Consider the following 21,059-nt stretch of genomic DNA (forward strand, 5'->3'; position numbering starts at 1 on the left):
GACCTCCTGTGGGATCATCACCTTAAATAACTGGAGAGGGAGAGGTCCAGATGCTGTGCAAGTTGGAGCCAACCCCTCCACACCCTCTCCAACACTGACCCAGAATTTCAGACCATGCAACTGTGGTGGTGTGATAGGCTATGAACCAAATAACCCACCCCCAATCCTCATCTGAAATGATACAATTAAGAGCAGCTACCCATGTCTCTCTTAAGACGAGCGCATCAGGTCCACAGAATTCAATATAAAATAGAGCTGTGTGAAACCAACCAAATTAGAGGTGTGAAGTCAAACTATCCTCCTTTAAGCAATCCAAACAAGAAAGTCTGTGTACTATTTAGTGACGGAAAACAGTTGACTCGACAATTTTGTTAATCAGCAAAATGTGAATGGTGGTGCAGCAGGCCACCAATCTTTTTACAATTTTATTAAATGTTTATTGTGGGGAAGGGGAGACGGATGGGGCAGGGCTTCACATCAGCTGTTATACAGCAGCAGAAGACCATTCTTCCCGAGGTGAGATCATCTGTTCCAGGTGATTTCTGTACAAGAAACGCAGCTTCCCGCATAACCATGTTTATAAATTTCATTTGGTGACACCTCACGTATGTGGCTTATGACGGAAAAGCTCACACCTGGAATTTGCCCATTGTTGCAAACAATGTCTTGCTCAAGGACATTTAGTTCCTGATTTCAACCATGGTAATGCAGGCAATTGTCAAGTTGAGGCCAGGCACTTCCCTACACTAAAGGGAAAACAAAACAGGGTGAATAAACTGCTGTATATTTATTATATATATACACTTGTGCTGTTGATGCTGGGATTAGTTCTCCTACCTGCACTCACTAAACAGCAAGAGGAAAGTGAACTATGCAGAATCCCACCTCTGGGGACAGCAGCCTACAACGGAGCAAGCTTTGAATGGAGGTCCGGGTACAGATGACATAGAATATCTACTGAGGGCCAGAGGTGAGTGGAGGCCTGCTCCTACTTTTGTTTTGGAAAATAAACTAACCTGGCTGTGGTTCTACTTCCTAACCAAGGGTGTTACCTTCAGGGCTTTTCCAAAATTGGGTATAAAACTGATTTTTCTCTGTTTGGCCTAGATTCCCAGCATCACATCACCATATAGGTGGCTATCCTGATCAGAAGGGGATATTTGCATGCAGAAGATTACATAGAATTTACAGGACAGAAACAGGCCATTCAGCCCAACCAGTCTATGCCGGTGTTGATGCTCCACACAAGCCTCCTCCCACCCTATCAGCATATCCTTCTCTTCCTTTCTCGGGATGGGGCTTCACTTTGCATCAGGCCATGCTAATATCTACCCTGGGAATGCTCGATACCGAAAATGAGAGGAAAAAGGGAAATTGTTCCATTTCCCCACTCAATTTGATGAGTATAAAATATATAGGCAAAAAGAAAGAATAATCCAAGTGTAACTCGCACTCCCCTACCTGAAAGGTTACACAACCTACTGGAAGATACTTGCGATCTTCCAACATACTTAAGTACTCTGCTACTAATGCTGCTGAATGCACCAGGCACTGCGCTGCTTCAGCACGATTGCTCCTCTCCGAGTGTTTTCCAGCCATGTTTTGGAGCCATGTTAGCCGCAGATCTGGCGATGTCTGGTATCCTTTAGCGATTCTTCCAGGAGTAAAATGAAAAGCAAAATTATCGATCACTGATAAACATCCAGCCTAAAATTAAGTCATTGCAGGCATACCATTTTTCCTTTCCTTCTTCTCCCCCACCCCCATCTCCAAATGTTCTTCTTTCCTTTCCTGAAGACGTAGATTCATCTCAGTATGGCTCAACAGGTGTTATCCACTCTTTGGTATTTAACTTCATGTTTGAGCCTAGATAGCAAGCAATGGCAGACGATTCAACCACGGAGGGCATCACAATCACTTCCAATCTGGTCCTCACTTGATGTCCACAGATATGCAATTGCACCAGGGGTCACCTGGTAGCAATCAGCAATGCTGGCTGACCTTTTTACCTCTTTAACCCAGGGCTACTCAGGCCAATCATAGCATCTCAGTGGCTGCCCTTACTGAGATCAGAGCAGGGATTGAACCTGGTTGTGCGACTCAATAGCATGCTAGATGGTGCATTAAGTTATAGTGTACAGGGACTCTCTAGCCTGGTGGTTAGATTAAATTATTTTGCCTATTATTGAAATCAGGCTACTGAGCCTGTAGTTGTTCGTTTCCCAGCAGATCAGTTCTTTTGCCATTTTAAAATAGGTAAATGCTTACCTACATCTAGTCCAATACTTCTAATCTGATACTCTGTTTAATTTCTTTCATTGGATACAACACATCATTATCCATTACACACTACACAAGGTAGCATATATAGTGCAGAATGATAGCAAGTGACCATAACGGCACGATAACCCTGATACTTGGTTTAGGTTGGAGGTGGAGTGCATTAGCACATACTGCTACGCTTGCCCACTGAGTCAATGTCTGGTAGGTTTTGGCCATAGCATGTGAACAGCCATACTCGGGTAAGGTGAAGTATATCCTTCTTGTATAATGTTTCATTGCTCTCACCACCACTGATGACATACCAGTACTTCATCCAAGTGTTATACAGCTCAAAATGATCTGTCCTGACACAGCCCAAGTTTGACAGAATTTGTAACTGTACTGACAGATGTTTTTCAAGCTTCAAATGGAAAATTCTGACACTCCCCATTAGTTTTCACTGAAATTCTTGATTAAATAAAATTTCCACATTGTAGAAGCACCAACTTGGAGGAGACTAATTTCTTCTGCTCTGCTGAGATGCCAATCTCAGATATATTGTGGTGAGAGGCACAGAAAACTAGGCAGGCACTTTTCCACCGGGTAAGAAAGAGGCCACTCCCATGCACATCCTAGTCACTAGCTTCACTGTTGGAGGTTCAGTAACAGGTTTTTCTCCCCCTCTCCAACAGCTGCAAGCTTGGTTAGGTTAGCAGAGAAAAAAAAGGAAAACGTCAGAGTTTAAGACATACCAGAGATTGAAATCTCATCAATCTCAGGCAAGATGTGGTGGTGGGGGGCGGAATGTACCAGCCTGGGTTCCTGCTCCAGTACACGTGTGTGGATATTGGGTCAGGTCAGAATGACGCTACACGATTCACAATTAAATTGCCTGTCGACACTCATGGTCCATATCCGGTCACTTGCGCGAGATACCAAAGGAGTGCTCGCACCTGTTGAACTGCACCTCTGTATGAATCAGAGCCTTGAGGAAAGCAGGGATGAGAGGGTGAAATTGGAGGAAGTATAGAAAGTATCCCACATTGTCCATTTGAGAGCTGATGAACATCTGCAAGATGTACCTGTACATCAGATCAATAAGCATCTCTGGGTCTTCTTGATGTTCTTTCATTTTCACAGTGTCTGACAGGATCATGTGGAGATTGAAAACCAGATCCTGGACCTATAACAGAGTAATAATGAACAGCATTAAAAGTGACAAATCCACCCAACCCCAAAGAACACACAAACAGGGTTGATAGAACCATTTTTAGAAATTATTCAAAAATAAGTCCAAATGGGACAAAGAGAACACACAGAAAATGACCATTTCAACCAAAAACGTGTCAAGTGCAAAACTGACTCAAAGATTTGTTTTCTTTGAAAATAATATTGTACACTGAAAAACTTAATATGACTTGTCCAGTTCATCAATCACAGTTATACGTCTTTACGTTAAAGTGAGTAGCATGACAAATATCTCACGTTACTAAGCGAGCGTCCTACATCTACGAAGACCAGGCTCATTCCCTACAAACAGTACAATAGCAGATAGTCAATAAATCAGCTCTAAGTGAGCCAGCCTTTCTTCAACCACAAGCTGCTTTATATATTCCCATGTTCCTAAGGTATCTTTTGCTTCTCCTCCCTGAAGCACAAATTCATACTATGGTATGATTCCACATATACTGGCAGCCCTCTGGTACTGTGAAAGCTCAATGTGGGATGGCAGAGTGTTTATAAATGTAGACAGACATTGTTGGGAAAGAGATTCAGGCTCAAAGGAGAAGGATTTTATTAAATTAGGAGGAAAGGACATTGAAACCTTGTATAAACACAGAAAATGCTGGAAGTACTCAGCAGGTCAGGCAACATCTGTGGAGAGAGAAACAGAGTTAACATTTCAGGTCGATGACCTTTCGTCAGAACTGGAAAAAGTTAGAGATGTAACAGGTTTTAAGCAAGTACAGAGGCAGAGAAAGAGGGACGGGATGAAAGAACAAAAGGGAAGGTCTGTGATAGGGCTGGAGGCAGGAGAGATTAAATGACAAAAGGGATGATGGTGCAAGGCAAAAGGGGGTGGTAATGGAACAATTAGAAAAACAAAAGATGGGTTTAGAGGAGGTGTAAATGGGAATATCAGAATCGTCACCAACAGCTATAAATAGGTGTTATCCTTGGCTCAATTGAGCACATAATCCAAGCTGACACTCAAGTGCAGCACTGAGGGAGTGTTGCACTGTTGAAGGTGCCATCTTTCGGATAAGACGTTCAATTGAGGCCCCATCTGCCTCTCAGCTGGATGTAAAAGATCCGATGGTCCTATTCAAAGAAGATCAGGGAGTTCTCCAGTTGTCCTGGCCAACATTTATCCCTCAACCAACATCATTAAAAACAGATTATCTGGTCATGTATCTCATTGCTGTTTGTGGGACCTTGCTTGTGTAAATTGGCTGCCCTGTTTCCTTACATTACAACAGTGACTATGCTTCAAAAGTACTTCATTGGCTGTAAAGCAATTTGTGATGTCCTGAAGGCGCTAGATAAATATACATACCTGGTCAGGAAAGGTTGTTTCTCTCAGTTCCAAGTCTTCTTCAGCATATGTCAAAATTGTCTTTAAAGAACGTCTGAGGAATTCTTCATTAAAATTCTGGGATGTTCCAACCAGCGAGGAAAGGGACATGGTTACTTGCATCTTCACCCTTGCAAAATTCTGTAAGCAATAAAAACACTGTAATTACCTCAACATTTGAATGCCACAGTTTTTAAAAGAACAAAAGATAAGAAATGCACCATCTAAAGAGGAAAAACAAGGTTCAAACAGTAGCAGAAATACTTACATTGCCAATCTCAAAATTTTGCCTCATGAGGAGGTAGAGTGAGGCACTGGCATGTGCTCGGATTGTGCCAATACTACTGCTGCAGTGTCGCAGAAGCCTCAGGCACAGATCAGCACACTGTTCCGTTTCTTCTTCAAAAAGGAGTTCAGGAAACTGTAACAACAGGAACAAATTAAATTAATCCATTTTCCTTTTTAAAAAAAATGTTTTTGTCTTCCGATCTTGATCAGTATCAAACACAAGGCATACCTTCCATTCCTAGATTCACCTGACCCCCTTGGAGGAGATGGTGCTAACAACCCTTGGCTGGCAGCGGGGCTGAAAGGACACAAGATCCTGGTATCCTCATACATTATCCTCCTTCTCGCATGCACCTCTTGCTTTCCCACCCTCCCCTCACCACAACTCCACCCTTGTGCTTTCCTCATTTCACACACCCAAGAAATTCAGCCTGCCCAGCCAGAGGTTGACCAAGAAGAGGGAGAGGAGCGTGAAGAAGAAGGAGAAGAAGAAATACCATCACTTGATTTCACACTCCCAGCCACCAGCTCTTCAAGATTGACCAGCAAGGCCATTTGCTGTTTCCCCCACTGAAAGTCAGCAGCCTTCCACCAGCCATGCTGTAGCAACTGGGGTAGCACTGTGTGACATCAGTACGATAGGCAAAGGCATACACAAGACAGTCACTAAGGGAATGCATAAGGGTGATTAGTTGATTTCTTGATGTCATATTGGATAGATGTATAAAGTTGGATTGGAAAGTTTGTTTTGTGGTGGCTTTTATTTCAGCATCGTGGCCAATAGGACATTGTGATGGTCAGTAACAGAGGGAAGGTAAGGTGTGTTGAAATACTCAGCAGGCCAGGCAGCACCTCGACCTGAAACATAAACTCTGTTTCTCTTTCCACAGATGTTGCCTGACCTGCTGAGTATTTTCACTATTTTCTGTCTTCTCAGAGGCCTTCCTTTACCATCCGACGCCTTGCAAGCATCCAGCCGCACTCCTTATACTCTTAAAACTTTTAACATGTATTGCACCAAGCCACTACTTCAATAAAATTTTAAAAATCCTGTTCAAAAGCTTAAATGCAAACTTACCTGAAAGATGTGTGTGTCCCTTTAAGAACTGACAGCGTCTGTTAGTCTGCTGCATGCTTGCTTTTCAGAGCGAGCTTAGGGCCCTCCGCTAAAGTCCAAGTTCACAGAGCGTGACGTTAAGTCAGCGTGACATCGTGCTTTCCATATTTGCATCTCCAGGGCCACTAAGGCCCGCACCAAAATGGCGGCCGCCGAGTACAGTGCCAGAGAAGGGCGTTAAGAGTGACAGCCGACATTTTTTTCCAGGATTGCAGCAGTAACTCGTGGCAGTAAGTAGCCCAATTTCTGGGCCAAAATCTTTGAATGACTGGAAGATTTCCGTTGTCTTATTGAAGGGCTTGGAAGAGGTCAAGGTCTGTTGATACAGCCTCTGCACTGAGAGAGCTGAAGGTTGTGAAAACTGAGAGTATGTAATCTGAAGGAAGTTTCACAAATGTAGAGTGGAATTATCAGCAAAGGAGTGGACAGGATTTAATTGTAAGGGGAGCAGGACATTAATGTGAAGAAGGAAGAGTGAGAGGACAGAAGTCCAAGAAATCCTTGAGTTAATAGAAAAAGTTAGAGGTGGATTAAGGGATATGATGAGATGTTGAAATGAGATGGGCAGATGGGGCATAATGGCTTTTTCCTATTCCTAAGAATTCCTACATTCAGAATTATTTGAATGTAATGCCTAAGTATCAAATAAACAACCATAATGATTTGACCACTATTTGCTAGAATTGTTTTTTTTTAAAAGCACAGATACAGGAAACTTTGTTATATCCGGCACCGACGGGAACAAGCTGTTGCCGATCTATCAAAACTGCCGGACATACAAAGTTAATGTTGAAGCATACGGAGGTTTTCATCTCCGTATCTGACAACAAACACTGTTGCTTAGCAACAGCTTCAAACAGTCGGCCCGTACCTTGGAAGCGTCTCTGTAGCTTAGCAACAGCTTCAGAGAGACTTTCCAGAGCCTGTTGAAAACAAAGCCACGAGAAGAAAAAAAACCTAACAAAACGGCTCCTGATTTCTGCCGGTAGATTGAGGTTTCCGGACATATCACAGAATCACAGAAACCCCACAGTGCAGATAGAGGCCATTTCGGCCCATCGAGCCTGCACCGACACATATCCCACCCGATCCCGTAACCCCTACACCAACACATATCCCACCCTATCCCCGTAACCCCACGTATTTAATCCCCCTAACACTAAGGGTCAATTTATCATAGCCAATCAACCTAACCCGCACATCTTTGGACTGTGGGAGGAAACCGGAGCACCCGGAGGAAACCCACGCAAACACGGGGAGAATGTGCAAACTCCACACAGACAGTCACCCGAGGCCGGATTTGAACCCGGGTCCCTGGCGCTGTGAGGCAACAGTGCACCAGATAAACCAAAGTCTCCTGTATAGCCTAAAATGTGTTAAAAGTCAAGTGCTTCTATGCCTGGACTGATGAGTTACATTGATTTGACTGCACATTGACTGTCAATCACAACCCAATGTCTTCACAGAGCATTTAACTACTGTTGTTGTACCCATATAATACGAACCAGGGCCCATCTGCATTTCACCAGAACTGCTATTCCATATGGCTTAGGGCTCTAATTCCGAGACTGCACAGCAATAAGGTGTTGCCAAACCTGGGATGCAGTGCTGTTTCCTCTCCACCTCCTGCTCTCAAATGAGAAAAAAAAGTGATACTGAATTATCTCAGCATTAGTAGAATAAATGAAAATGTTTTATTAAAGCCAAAGAACCTATTAAAACTATCGGTCCCATGATTTTTCTTCCTTCCTGTGGGAAATGGCATGATCCCCACTTGGTAATAACCTAGAGTGGTGTAATTGAAACCAGTTCACCATGAATCGTAAGCAACAAACCAGTGTCCCGTCTTTATATAGTGCAGTGTGTTGCAGCATTCTGGAGAGTGGCCCTTGAGCTACTTTCATTGTTTGGCATGTGGTCTTCAATAAAAAGTTAATAACATTTATTTATAGTAACGTAACACCTACTTTAGATACCAAGGCTCTCTGGGTGGCGAAACAATGCTGTAGGTAAAGCGCACTCTGATTACATGCCATAGTATGAAGAAGAACCTTCAGGACCCCTCCAAGCACACTCTCTTTGGACTCTGTCACTGAAACAGTCTGAACAAGTAGAGGGCAAAGATTATAAAAACAATTTTTAAATATTTGACAAGATTCAAATAAAAATGTTTTGCAGTATTAACAGTGAGGTTATGCTATTGTTACAATTCTGTAAATCCTTTAAAAAAAAAATCAGTGCGCTCATTAATATAAAGGATGTTAATGCTGGGAATCGGAATACATCATTAAGCACTTAGACATCACCTATGGCATGGATTAGATGTAAAGCTGTCCCAACACTACCCCAATCACCATTCGTGGAAAGGGAGAGCACAGAATTGATACAGATCTCTTTATTCTGTTCCAAAAATATATCTTAACTCCCATCCCCTACGGCACCAATCTGACCTATTCTATTCCCTACAAGACATTTGTGGCCTTTCAGAGAGAATTCCATTTTTACGCCAGTTATGGGGCAGTTTTATGCCTTGCATCTATGCACGCTAAGAAATGGATTGAGATTGTCCCAATCCCATTTCACACAGGACCCTTTCAACTGACAGAGAAAGACTTTCAACTTAGGCTAAATTTGAACATGGATTCCAAAGGTGCAGGCACAGTAGTCTAGATTTTCCTATCAGTGTTACGTCAACCCAATTATATTAAATCTTGGTCAGTGTGTTAATTTATAGAGACAGATGTTTGAAAAGGTGCCAAAGAATAAATATGGTAGCATGCCTACAATAGAAAATTTCTAACTCTTCCATGGATACTTCTCCATGTCCACAGTTTTTCTAGCAAGTATTTTTTGTTCTCTTACCTGAACAACTATTTCCAAAGTGTCCAAAATAATAAGGTTTGCCTCCGTTGCGAGGTTACCATCAATCAGTGCCTCATGTTCCAACTCAGCCCTTGATCTGCCACATACAAATATACTGTAAGAAATGGTTCAGATTCTTGCTTTGTGTATAAATATTATGATCTGATTCACAATTTACTGTTAAAGATGGCAGACTAGTTTAATCTATAAGAGTATCAAGTTGTGCATTTTCACTTTAGTCTGTGTGTGCTAGAAATTTATAAAGCAAAATTAATTTTTGAAAGTAATATATTTTATTTTGTTTTGCCTTCAATTTTCTTCCCTGTGCTTCTGTAGGCATTCACTTGTTCTGTGGTATAGTGCCACATACAGATAAACTCCAGTGGCTCACTAAATGTCTGGGCCTAGACAGTGAGTGTGGGCAGGCTATTCCATCATGGGGGAAAGCAACAAAGCCAAGCCCATTCGCAATCATTTTGTCTCTCTGTATATCTGCAAAACTCGCTGAGAAACAAATTGGAAATGAGAACCCTGGTTAATTTTCATCTCCTTAGTTTAGGGTGTGGAGTCAAAAAATAAGTTCCTACTGCTTCCTTGATTAAGATCAGCTAACTAACTCAGGAATTAAACCTGGGAACTTGCTGATCTATATAGCTCAGTTCCACACAATGCAGTGGACTTACACACTGAGCCACCAGGAGATCTGAAAAGTATGCATTTTAACTTATATACAGTAAAGCACAGGTTCTGCCCAAAGTCACTTCAAAATGGGGAGAAAAAAAGATATAATCTGCAGACCAGGAAACAAAATGACATTTTCTATAATGGAAAGTGCTCTATTCCTGAAACACTGTCAATAAATATACTTTCTACAATGCCTTCATTAATCAAATTACACAGTAGTTGTGTCTTTCATATGACATCACCTTTGTTGCAATATGACAAATATATTGTTATATTTTTATATTTATATAAATATACTTAGCTTCCTTTTGTGCCAAACAGTTCTATTCTCTTCAATTCTTATTCACTACCAAGAAAAAGTGGTAACAGAAAATCTCAAATCGCAACAGACAGACTTTGCCTTTATACTGGTCCCACATCAGGGGAGGATCTTCGAGTATTTATCCTACACTTTGCTTCTGGAAAAGTCATTCTTCTGGGATGTTTCTGAATGATGCATTGATAAAAACATCTCCTGTACCATCGCAGTCTTTTCCAGCATTTCTAAAGTGGAACTCCCACAGTGAAGGATAGAGAAGGGGAAGAGGAGAGGAGAGAAGGGGAAGGAGGAGAGAAGAGAAGGGGAAGGAGGAGAGAAGAGAAGGGGAAGGAGGAGAGAAGAGAAGGGGAAGGAGGAGAGAAGGGGAAGGAGGAGAGAAAGAAAAGAGAAGATAAACTAAGACAGAAAGACAGAAAGGGAGAAGACAAAGAGGAGTAGAGAAGGGAAGGAGGAGAGGGGGACAGAGAGAAGAGATGGTGAAGGTTAGAGTTGAGAGGGATCATCTATCAGATGAAAACTTTTTTTGTTCTACCCTGTCCAGGAATACAAGAGAAATGTTAGAAAACCTCATTGGGTGGTTAGACTTCATAGAGAATCAAGAGTTGTTATTGTTGGCACAAAAGAGGAAACCAAGGGCAAAAAATTGAGTCACGCCCCCTTTGGGGCGCTAACTTCGCCGGGTTGCTACTATTAGCGCCCCGGTGATGGAAATTGAGTGGTAGCGCCCCAAGAGGGAAGCGGGGCGCTACTGGAAGTGCCCCGCCTCCCTCTTGGGGCTCTGCGAGGGTATATCGCGGCGCTACATGCCGCGGTATTGCAGGCCTTCCTCCCCTTCTTAAAGGGAAGGGGCCTTGTGCAGCACGACCCGGGGCCCAGCTGGGCCACCAGGGATCGGAGTGCCGGCAAAAGAGCCCGGCACTCAAGAGAAGTGCCAGGCTCACGGAGCGCAGCCGGCATTCCGCAGGGCGGGGGGGGGGGGGGGGCGGTTAAGGAGGCCGGGGACGGGAGCAGAGGCAGGTGCTGGCAGGCGACCAGCAACATAAATGGCTGCCCGGCACCTCGCCTTTAAATAGCATCGCCCCGGCAGCAGGTAGGCCCCCCTGACCCCGTCGGACATAGCGTCTGGCGGTAAGTCAGGGGGTGCTACCGAAGATGACGTCATCGCCGGCGGCGCAGCACCACAGGGTGCTAACGGTTACCGCTGCCGCTAACCTCCCACAGAATTTCGCAGGAGGTGTTGGCGGCGCCGCGCCCGGGAGCTAATTGCTTTGCGCCCCATTAGCGCCCTAAGAGGGCACTAACGGGAGGCACAATGCAACCGAATTTTCCCCCCCAAGCTTTTAGGAGGCAGCTTTAGCAGTGGAGAAAATGTGGGACTTCCTCAGAGCTCAAAGTAAAAAGTAAAGCCAAGAATGTCAATAGATAAAGGGTGGCGCCAAAGAGGTGACAGCTGCTGGGTGGACTTATATGTTTGAAGGTAGGAGTTTTCCAAGACTGCACTGAAAGTGTAAGATGCAGCAATTCAGCACGACACTGCAAAGTACATGAAAGTCTGGCTAAAAATAGAAGATGCATGATCTTTCGGGAGAGTGTCAACTAGTCCACTACTTGAGCATCTCAGTGGAAATAAGGAGCTTCCCCATGGTCTTTGCACCCAAATGCAGCAACATCGGAAGGCGCAAAGGACTAGACAAAATAAGGTAGCAGCTCAAACAGTAGGAGGCATTAATCAATAAGGAATCCTGTCCTCTGTCTGTACTGTACCAGAGAATTGAAAACAGATACCCTGCCTATCCTCAATTCTCTGGTGAGATATGTGTGGTACTATCATTACATAAGTGCATATAGGCAAGATTACATTCATGAGGGAAAAAACTTGATAAGTCATTAATAGAAACTCCTATAACTACCGTTAAAGGCACAAAGCTAATGAGATACAATTCAAAGTCAAGTCTTGTTGGTGACTTCAAAAGGCAGCATTTATGGGTCAGCACTTATTGTACTTGGAGTTCTCTCTCCTAAAAGAGGCAAGCAACAATCTTCAACTGGTCATAATATATACATGCTAGTTTAATTAGTGGGGATGGCATGAAAGGGGAAGATAGGGAGCAAGTACAGATGGGGGGGTGGTGGCGGGGGGGGGGGGGGGGAAAGAGAACCAGGAGGGGGAGAGGGGGAAGGAAAGGATTGCTCTAGTCACAATGTGTAGTGAAATCATAAATATGTTCTTTTTGAAAATTTTACGATGTCACTACATACAACAGCACAGCAGTTCATCCCAGAGAGGGAGATATAATGCGAGAGGAATAAAGAGATCGGTGAAAATAGACCAAAACGTGTGAGTAAAGGGAGAAAAGATGGAGCGATGGAGAGAAAGAGAAAGGGCTGGAGTGAAAGAGAAAGGGCTGGAGTGAAAGAGAAAGGGATGGAGAGAAAGAGAAAGGGATGGAGTGAAAGAGAAAGGGATGGAGTGAAAGAGAAAGGGATGGAGAGAAAGAGAAAGAGATGGAGAGAAAGAGAAAGGGATGGAAAGAAAGGGATGGAAAGAGAAAGGGCTGGAGCGAAAGAGAAAGGGCTGGAGTGAAAGAGAAAGGGATGGAGAGAAAGAGAACGGGATGGAGCGAAAGAGAAAGGGATGGAGTGAAAGAGAAAGGGATGGAGTGAAAGAGAAAGGGATGGAGAGAAAGAGAAAGAGATGGAGAGAAAGAGAAAGGGATGGAAAGAAAGGGATGGAAAGAGAAAGGGCTGGAGCGAAAGAGAAAGGGCTGGAGCGAAAGAGAAAGGGCTGGAGAGAAAGAGAACGAGATGGAGAGATAGAGAAAGGAATGGAGAGAGATAAAGAGACGGAGAGAGAGAAAGGGATGGAGAGAAAGAGAACGAGATGGAGAGATAGAGAAAGGAATGGAGAGAGATAGAGAAAGAAATGGAGAGAGATAAAGAGATGGAGAGAGAGAAAGAAAGTGTTCATTTGCAAGATCTGGCCAAGTAGCAAAGGATGTCGAGTTTAAAGCACCAGTCAGTTGATCACACAATCTGCTTTGCACCATCCTTAAACAAAGTTACTCCGTGAATTCTCAGTCTCTTCATTGACAAACTTAAGAATATTGGCATGGTGACTAAATATTAAAAATCAGAATATACTCCAAGTGAAATTGTTGGTCACGTATTTTGATTATGTGCAGGAAATATCCTTATTAACTACCTAGAGAATAACATAATAAAAAAAAATATACCAAAATAGAATCTTGAATACATCATAAATGAAATGCATTACTTATAATAGATCAATCAGATGAAACTCTGCAGAATTAAGGATTAAAAAAATAGACAAGTTAAATGTCATATTTTGCATTTCATCACTCGTGCTACAATCTTTCTGTAAATGTAGTTTTAGTGCTTTATCTTCAAGCTGCATGCAGATCAGCAAACGGACCAGCGCAAGCAGAGCTCCCCCAGACTTCTCAATGTCCAGGCTGATATGCTGAGGAAGCATTCTGCTAACACACATTTCAAGCATTGAAATAAATGCACACAAACAACAATTGCACTAGAGGATCCAGTAAGTCAAACTGCTTAGATGAAGATAGGCTGACTCTTCCATGGTACTCAATGACCATTTTTTTTGGTTTGCTAACGGTACAGTATATCTATGAAATTAATTTTGGGGAATTACTATTTGGGCTAATCCCCAGAAAAGTGCAAACACATTAGTGGCCATGAAAGCACCAAGCCAAACCAGACTGACATAATAAAAGGGAATTTTATCTCACTCTCAGTATACATTATCCCACATGCATACACTCAAACCTGTTTATAGAGCTATACATTATTGCGTGTTGCTACTTTCCAGTTAGCATCATTATGTAACATGCCAGTGCTCTATTTGAGCACTATCACCAGCTCCTCAACCACTCCTTTGCACTTGGAAGTTAAATTCATAGCGAATGGCACTAACTTATTGTCCAGGGCTAAATCCTACTACTATATCTTCTTTCTTTCTCTTACTTTTTAATATGAGGGCCACAGGTGAAAGGGAGTTGGGCTGGAAATACGTTATAAGTGTTGTAGTGATGAAACTGATTCCACTATTACTACAGTATGGTGCAATATAAATGAGGTAGTGTACATTCCTTCGGAGGCACAGGACACCACCTTGGTTAGTGGTTTGGTCCCTGCCTCCAGAGGCAAAGTGTTACCGGCAGCAAACTAAATGGCTGTCATTTTAGTCTGGCAACAGGCAAAGTAACCTCTTAGTTTGCATGTACAGGTCAGCAATGCAAAATGGCCAGAATATTTGCATTCACCGTCTTTGAAAAATTGTACAGTTACCCCAGTGTTGCCAAATCCAACCTCCAATATAAATGGGATGAATTTGGGACAATGGGATCTGGGTCCTACTGAAGTAAATTCCATTGCAAGTGGTTCTGCTATCAATAAGATAACTACATTATTTTGTTCCAATGGCATGGCTATGTAAGTGCGTTGGAGTCACAACATGCTGCACCATGGAACCATGGGAGTAGTTTGCTCTTATGATCCTCCATCAGATTTGTCACTGTTGGACATGTGGAGAAGAGGTGTGTGAGCATCAGAGGGAGAACCTCGTCATGGCCATTTTTAGGGCAGTATTGGAGGTCATAAGGAAGCAGTTCTGTCCTTTTGTGTTGAGATGGGTGCTGCATAGGGAGAATGAAGAATGATTAGGAGGAAGCACTTCCAAAAGCTGAAGTCTCAGAAAAATAAAGATTTTGTTCAGGACAAAATCAAAAAATGTTATTTTGCATTGTGTCGTGCCATAATGTGCACCCTGCATCATTTTTATCTCTTAATTTTCCTCTCTTTGCTTCTTGGCTTATGCTGGGGTACAATTTCAAAAGTGCCAGCCACCCTTCAGTATTTCACCCAAGGGGACATTCCTTACATGTGAATCTCGACGGAGAGCACTGGAAAACTATTTGACCATGGAGCCCATCACAGCTGAGATCTCTGCCCACATAAAAATTCACTACTTGTCACTGGACAGTGATCAGGGGTGGGGATCTTGGATGTGCTCAGGCCAATTGCTGCTCCAGCTGAAATCAGCTAAAACTGAGAGAAATTAAATTTCCTTGGTGGAGGGTGGGGGGCAGGCAGGGGAGAGGGGAGAGAAGTGATTTCATCAAGTGCGCTTGTATTGAAATTGTAAATCCATTTATAAGGAGTGGGTTTATGATTTTGTTACTCACAGTGCACAGTGGAAATGTCCCCCTGGTTGGAATGGCTCTGTACTATATCATGTAAAGCATCCACCCACTGGCAAGAGCCATCACTTTTTTTTATATCAAGCTGGTTTGATCAAATTTATGCACATCACTAGAGCTTTAAATGCAGAGGGATTTGAAAAAGGAGCTGAAACATCTTCAGATCGAAATATAGAGACAAGTTACTTTTCTTGATAAAACTGAAAAACCAACACCAACTGAAATTAGGGTTTTTAAAAGCTGAAGATCACTTCATGAAGCATTCTTTCTAACACTTAGACAAAACTTTTCATTTTTTGCATTTTAGATAGAATTTTTTTTTGTAGATCTCAGCACACAATAATTATTAACACACGCACACACATACCTAGCAGATCAAACCACCACACAGAATTTAATCTCATTCCAGGTATAACCCAGGGATGAAATTACAACGTTTTAATTTTTTCACCCATATTATGCAGAAGCAGGGATGGAAGCAGCAGCCAGTGTTACCGTACCTGACAGATTTCTGGCTTCTTTAACAAACAGCACATGTGAAGAAATAATTACAGCTGTGGGTTAGGATACAGGCAGTGAGACAGAACAAGAGCAAACCTTACACCCAAGAACGCGGAACTAGGATCGCACCTGGCAACCCAAACTGGCTCAATTGGTTAAAGCCACTACCTGTGTGGTACTGAGCCATACAGACTGGGAAGATCCCAGATTCTGTCCACAGTCTATGCTGAGCTAATGAACGTGAGACAAGTCAGTGGCAGTAGCACTACAATTGGCCTTAACACAAGCATAAGAAACATGCAAAAAAGGACAGAAGACCAGTTGGTCCATTGAGCTTATCCCATCCCAGCACGGTGTATCTTACACACATCATCATTCACCCCCACCACCACTCTCCCCCCACCCACACAATCCCCTCATAGAGGCAAAAATTCCATAGGCTACAGACGCAATTAATAAAATGAGTCAGGGGTTCCAGCACATTGCTAGTCAAAAAACCCTGGTGGATTGTGAGTATGTATGAATGTCAGGTGAAGAAAGGATCAGGCTCAGCAATTTATCACTTCAGTGGTTGAATAGCCTGCTGACACAAACAGAATAGCTACGTGGATAAGGGATGGGCGGGGTGCTGGCGCTCATGGAATCACACTTTAGCATGAGTCAATGCTTTCAGGAGAGGGAAAAAATATAAAGCCTCATCACATCTCTTAGAAATATCCCAAACACTTCACATAGAATGAATCACTTTGAAATGTGCTAACTATTATGTATGCAAACATATTATGAAAGAGCTGCCTTGCTGGAGTACGATTCCAGGTTCCTTCCGGTCCCTCACCAAGTACACATTCTGTTCATGAGAGTCCAGACCAGTAAGTCTGGCAGGCTGTTTAACCATGAAAGTCATCATGTCTGAGTCTGATGCTTTCCTGACCTGGCATTTATGTATGCTTACTTTACAACAGAGTTGATTGGATAGCAATAAGTAGTGAGAACCCTGGCTATTTTCTTTAAACTTCTCCCTAGCCTAGGCCACTGAGGGTAGTTGCAGCATTCCTAGCATAAAGTTATCTCCAAAATGAAGAGTGTCAATAATATGTGTATTTATCTATGTGCTCAAAATGGGGCTTCAAGTTTCAGAAGAACCCAGGACCACGTCACCTGGCTGCACATGCTTAAATCAACTGACCTTTTAGTCTACCAACCTCACATGGGTGGGGCAGGGTCTCTTAAGAAGATAGACCAATTTCAGTGGGAAATATGATGCATCGGTCTTCTGGAGCACTGTTCTGGCTCCAGCCATTAAAGTGCAAGAGGCACTGCATCTGACCAGCATCAGAACATCTATTAAGGTGGGCCTTACTGGAGGCAGTTTAGGTGTAACAATTGGATTTACAAATGTTGTACTATGAATTCATGCTGATACTCCACTTTTACAATATATTAGATAGTTAAGATTTGCTAACAATTCAGTTTGGTGCCTTTTCTACTGTGTGTACAGTATTAACCTCCTAATACTTAACGCACTTGTCGAGTTTTTCACTGTTTTGGCGCCAGTGGGTCATATCTTTCCTCCACCTCAGATTTTCTTGGCTTCCAAACGCACTTCCAGATGGACTTCGCTCTGCACATCAAGCATAAAAGAAAAAACTTTAAAATAAGCTCACAATAATTGATGCTTAAAGGGACAGCACTTACTGTTTAAAGTATTTCCCCAAAGACTATGTGGAAAAAATTATAAAAATGTCACCTCCACATAAGGATCATTTAAGTCGGCGGGAAACTCGAGCAGTGGCAGCGGGGCTATAAAAGGCTCCAGAGACCAGGTAAGGCCTCAGAGCATCGGCGGGAAACGCGAGCGGCAGCAGCGGGGCTATAAAAGGCTCCAGAGACTAGGTAAGGCCTCAGAGCGTCGGCGGGAAACTCGAGCGGCGGCAGCGGGGCTATAAAAGGCTCCAGAGACCAGGTAAGGCCTCAGAGCGTCGGCGGGAAACTCGAGCGGCGGCAGCGGGGCTATAAAAGGCTCCAGAGACCAGGTAAGGCCTCAGAGCGTCGGCGGGAAACTCGAGCGGCGGCAGCGGGGCTATAAAAGGCTCCAGAGACCAGGTAAGGCCTCAGAGCGTCGGCGGGAAACTCGAGCGGCGGCAGCGGGGCTATAAAAGGCTCCAGAGACTAGGTAAGGCCTCAGAGCGTCGGCGGGAAACTCGAGCGGCAGCAGCGGGGCTATAAAAGGCTCCAGAGACCAGGTAAGGCCTCAGAGCGTCGGCGGGAAACTCGAGCGGCGGCAGCGGGGCTATAAAAGGCTCCAGAGACCAGGTAAGGTGTACTAATCTCCGAACTCGGAACTCAAAGGGAAGGAGAGAGGTAAAAAGAAATTGAAGTGTGACGTCACCAGAAAGCAGGTAAGTGATTGGTTGGTGAGTATTTCTCTCTTTTTAAACTTAAACTCTGTGGTTTATAGTTTCTAATAAGGTGTGATATTCATCATCTAGTTTGTTTGTAAACCAGAGCCCTTAAATATATCATTTAGCTGTAAGGTAACTTCAATTCTGCGGTTTATATTTTCTAGGGTCTCTCTGGTGTAGCGGGGGCTTCTGCCATACAAGCGCCCTAGAGAATATCTTTAATTGGTGGTATTGAATGAATTTAAATTAATTAAAGGGTAAGTCATGTCAGGACAGCCCAGCCCCGTGTTATGCTCCACCTGCGCTATGTGGGAATTCAGGGACACTGCCGGTGTCCCTGACGACCATGTGTGCCGGAAATGTATCCAGCTGCAGCTACTAGCAGACCGCATTGAGGTGCTGGAGCTGCGGATGGATGAGTTTTGGAGCATTCGCGATGCTGAGAGGCTCGTGGATAACATGTTTAGTGAGTTGGTCACACCGCAGGTAAGGGCTGCACAGGCAGAAGGGAAATGGGTGACCATCAGGCGGAGCAGTAGAAGCAGGCAGGTAGTGCAGGGGACCCCTGTGGCCACCCCCTCTCAAATAAGTATACCAATTTGGATACTGTTGAGGGGGATGACTTACCAGAGGAAGGCAGCAGCAGCCAACTTCCTGGCACCAGGGGTGCTTCTGCTGCTCAGGAAGGGAGGAAAAAGAGTGGGAGAGCAATAGTGGTAGGGGATTCTATCGTAAGGGGAACAGATAGGCGTTTCTGTGGCCGTAGACGTGACTCCTGGATGGTTTGTTGCCTCCCTGGTGCCAGGGTCAAGGATGTCACTGAACGGCTGCAGGGCATTCTGAAGGGGGAGGATGAACAGTCAGAGGTCGTGGTTCACATTGGGACCAACGACATGGGTAAGAAGAGGGATGAGGTCCTGCAGCAAGAATTTAGGGAGCTAGGTAGCAGATTAAAGATTAGGACCTCAAAGGTTGTAATCTCTGGATTACTCCCGGTGCCACGTGCTAGTGAGTATAGGAATAGGAGGATAAAGCAGATGAATGCGTGGCTAAAGAGTTGGTGCAGGAGGGAGGGCTTTAGTTTCCTGGATCACTGGGTCTGCTTCTGGGGAAGGTGGGACTTGTATAAGTCGGACGGTTGTACCTGAACCAGAATAGGACAAATATCCTTGCAGGGATGTTTGCTAGCACTGTTGGGGGGGGTTTAAACTAACTTGGCAGGGGGATGGGATACAGAGTGGAGCTATAATAGGGTGATGTACAGCCAAATATAGAGGAAAAAACAAGTCAGCTTGGAAGGCAGTGCAAATATGTAACGGCACAAGGGAGTAGGGCAAGGCTGGATGGCATTTATTTTAATGCAAGGAGTCTTACGAATAAGGTGGATGAACTGAAGGTGTTGATGAACACATGGGAGTATGATATTGTTGCTATTACGGAGACATGGTTGAGGGAGGGGCAAGACTGGCAGCTCAATATTCCGGGGTATAGAATCTTCAGGCGAGACAGAGGGGGGGGGTAAAAGAGGAGGGGGTGTCGCAATATTAATTAAGAAGTCAATTACTGCTGTAAGGAGGGATGATATATTAACAGGTTCATCTAATGAGGCCATATGGGTAGAACTTAAAAACAAAAAGGGGGCAAGCACTTTGCTGGGAGTGTACTATAGGCCCCCAAACTGTCAGGGGGAGATAGAAGAACAAATATGTAGGCAAATCTCAGAGAAATGTGCAAATAATAGGGTAATAATAGTGGGGGATTTCAACTTCCCCAATATTAACTGGGATAGTCAGAGTGTGAAAGGCTTAGAGGGTGCAAAATTCTTAAAGTGCATCCAGGAGAGCTTTTTGAGCCAGCATGTAGAAAGTCCTACAAGAGAGGGGGCGGTACTGGACCTAATTCTAGGGAATATACCCGGGCAAGTGGTAGAAGTGTTAGTAGGTGAGCACTTTGGTGACAGTGACCATAATTCGGTGAGATTTAAGGTAGTCATGGAAAAGGACAGAGATGGACCGGAAATAAAGGTTCTAAATTGGGGGAAGGCCGATTTTAATATGATAAGGCAGGATCTGGCCAAAGTGGACTGGGATCAGCTACTTGTAGGAAAATCCACATCGGAGCAATGGGAGTCTTTCAGAAAGGAAATTGAGAGAGTACAATGGCAACATGTTCCCGTAAAGGTCAAGGGTGGGACCAACAAGCCCAGGGAACCTTGGATGTCAAGGGATATACGAGAATGGATTAGGAAAAAAAGGGGGGCTTTTGGCAGATACAAAGGACTAAAGACAGAGGAAGCCCTAGAGGAGTATAAAAAGTGCAGGGGGATACTTAAAAAAGAAATTAGGAGAGCGAGGAGGGGCCATGAAATAACACTGGCGAGCAAAATAAAGAAAAATCCTAAGACGTTTTATAAGTATATTAAGGGCAAGAGGATAACTAGGGAAAGAGTAGGGCCCATTAGGGACCAAAGTGGCAATCTGTGTGTGGAGCCAGAAGATGTAGGTGGGGTTTTAAATGAATTTTTTGCATCTGTGTTCACTATGGAGAAGGACGATGTAGACATAGAAATCGGGCAGGGGGACTGTGATATACTTGAGCATATTAGCATCGAGAGGGAGGAGATACTAGCGGTTTTAGCAGGCTTAAAAGTGGATAAATCCCCAGGCCCGGACGAGATGTATCCCAGGCTGCTGTGTGAGGCAAAGGAGGAGATTGCAGGGGCTCTGACACAAATTTTCAAAACCTCTCTGGCCACAGGGGATGTGCCAGAGGACTGGAGAACAGCTAACGTAGTACCATTATTCAAGAA

At 43.8% G+C, this 21,059-nt stretch overlaps 1 protein-coding gene across 8 annotated transcripts in view; it reads right to left on the reverse strand.

Moving 5' to 3' along the window:
- dock7 (dedicator of cytokinesis 7) overlaps positions 1-21,059 on the reverse strand; it is a 210,576-nt gene that overhangs the window by 20,756 nt on the left and 168,761 nt on the right. For 4 of the 8 annotated variants that reach the window (XM_085982673.1, XM_085982671.1, XM_085982669.1 and 1 more), the window contains exons 33-40: positions 17,373-17,469; positions 15,848-15,865; positions 9,105-9,201; positions 8,210-8,344; positions 5,106-5,258; positions 4,820-4,978; positions 3,345-3,445; positions 1,462-1,654 (exon numbers count right to left, since the gene is read on the reverse strand). In XM_085982673.1, the coding sequence (XP_085838799.1) occupies positions 1,462-1,654; positions 3,345-3,445; positions 4,820-4,978; positions 5,106-5,258; positions 8,210-8,344; positions 9,105-9,201; positions 15,848-15,865; positions 17,373-17,469 (953 nt within the window). The remainder of the gene's footprint in view (positions 1-1,461; positions 1,655-3,344; positions 3,446-4,819; positions 4,979-5,105; positions 5,259-8,209; positions 8,345-9,104; positions 9,202-15,847; positions 15,866-17,372; positions 17,470-21,059) is intronic. The other 4 variants (XM_085982670.1, XM_085982675.1, XM_085982674.1 and 1 more) reach the window with 2 other exon arrangements.

The sequence above is a fragment of the Somniosus microcephalus genome, chromosome 3, assembly GCF_052327205.1.
Source record: "Somniosus microcephalus isolate GS21.2 chromosome 3, FLI_Smic_1.0, whole genome shotgun sequence".
Taxonomy (NCBI): Eukaryota; Metazoa; Chordata; class Chondrichthyes; order Squaliformes; family Somniosidae; genus Somniosus; species Somniosus microcephalus.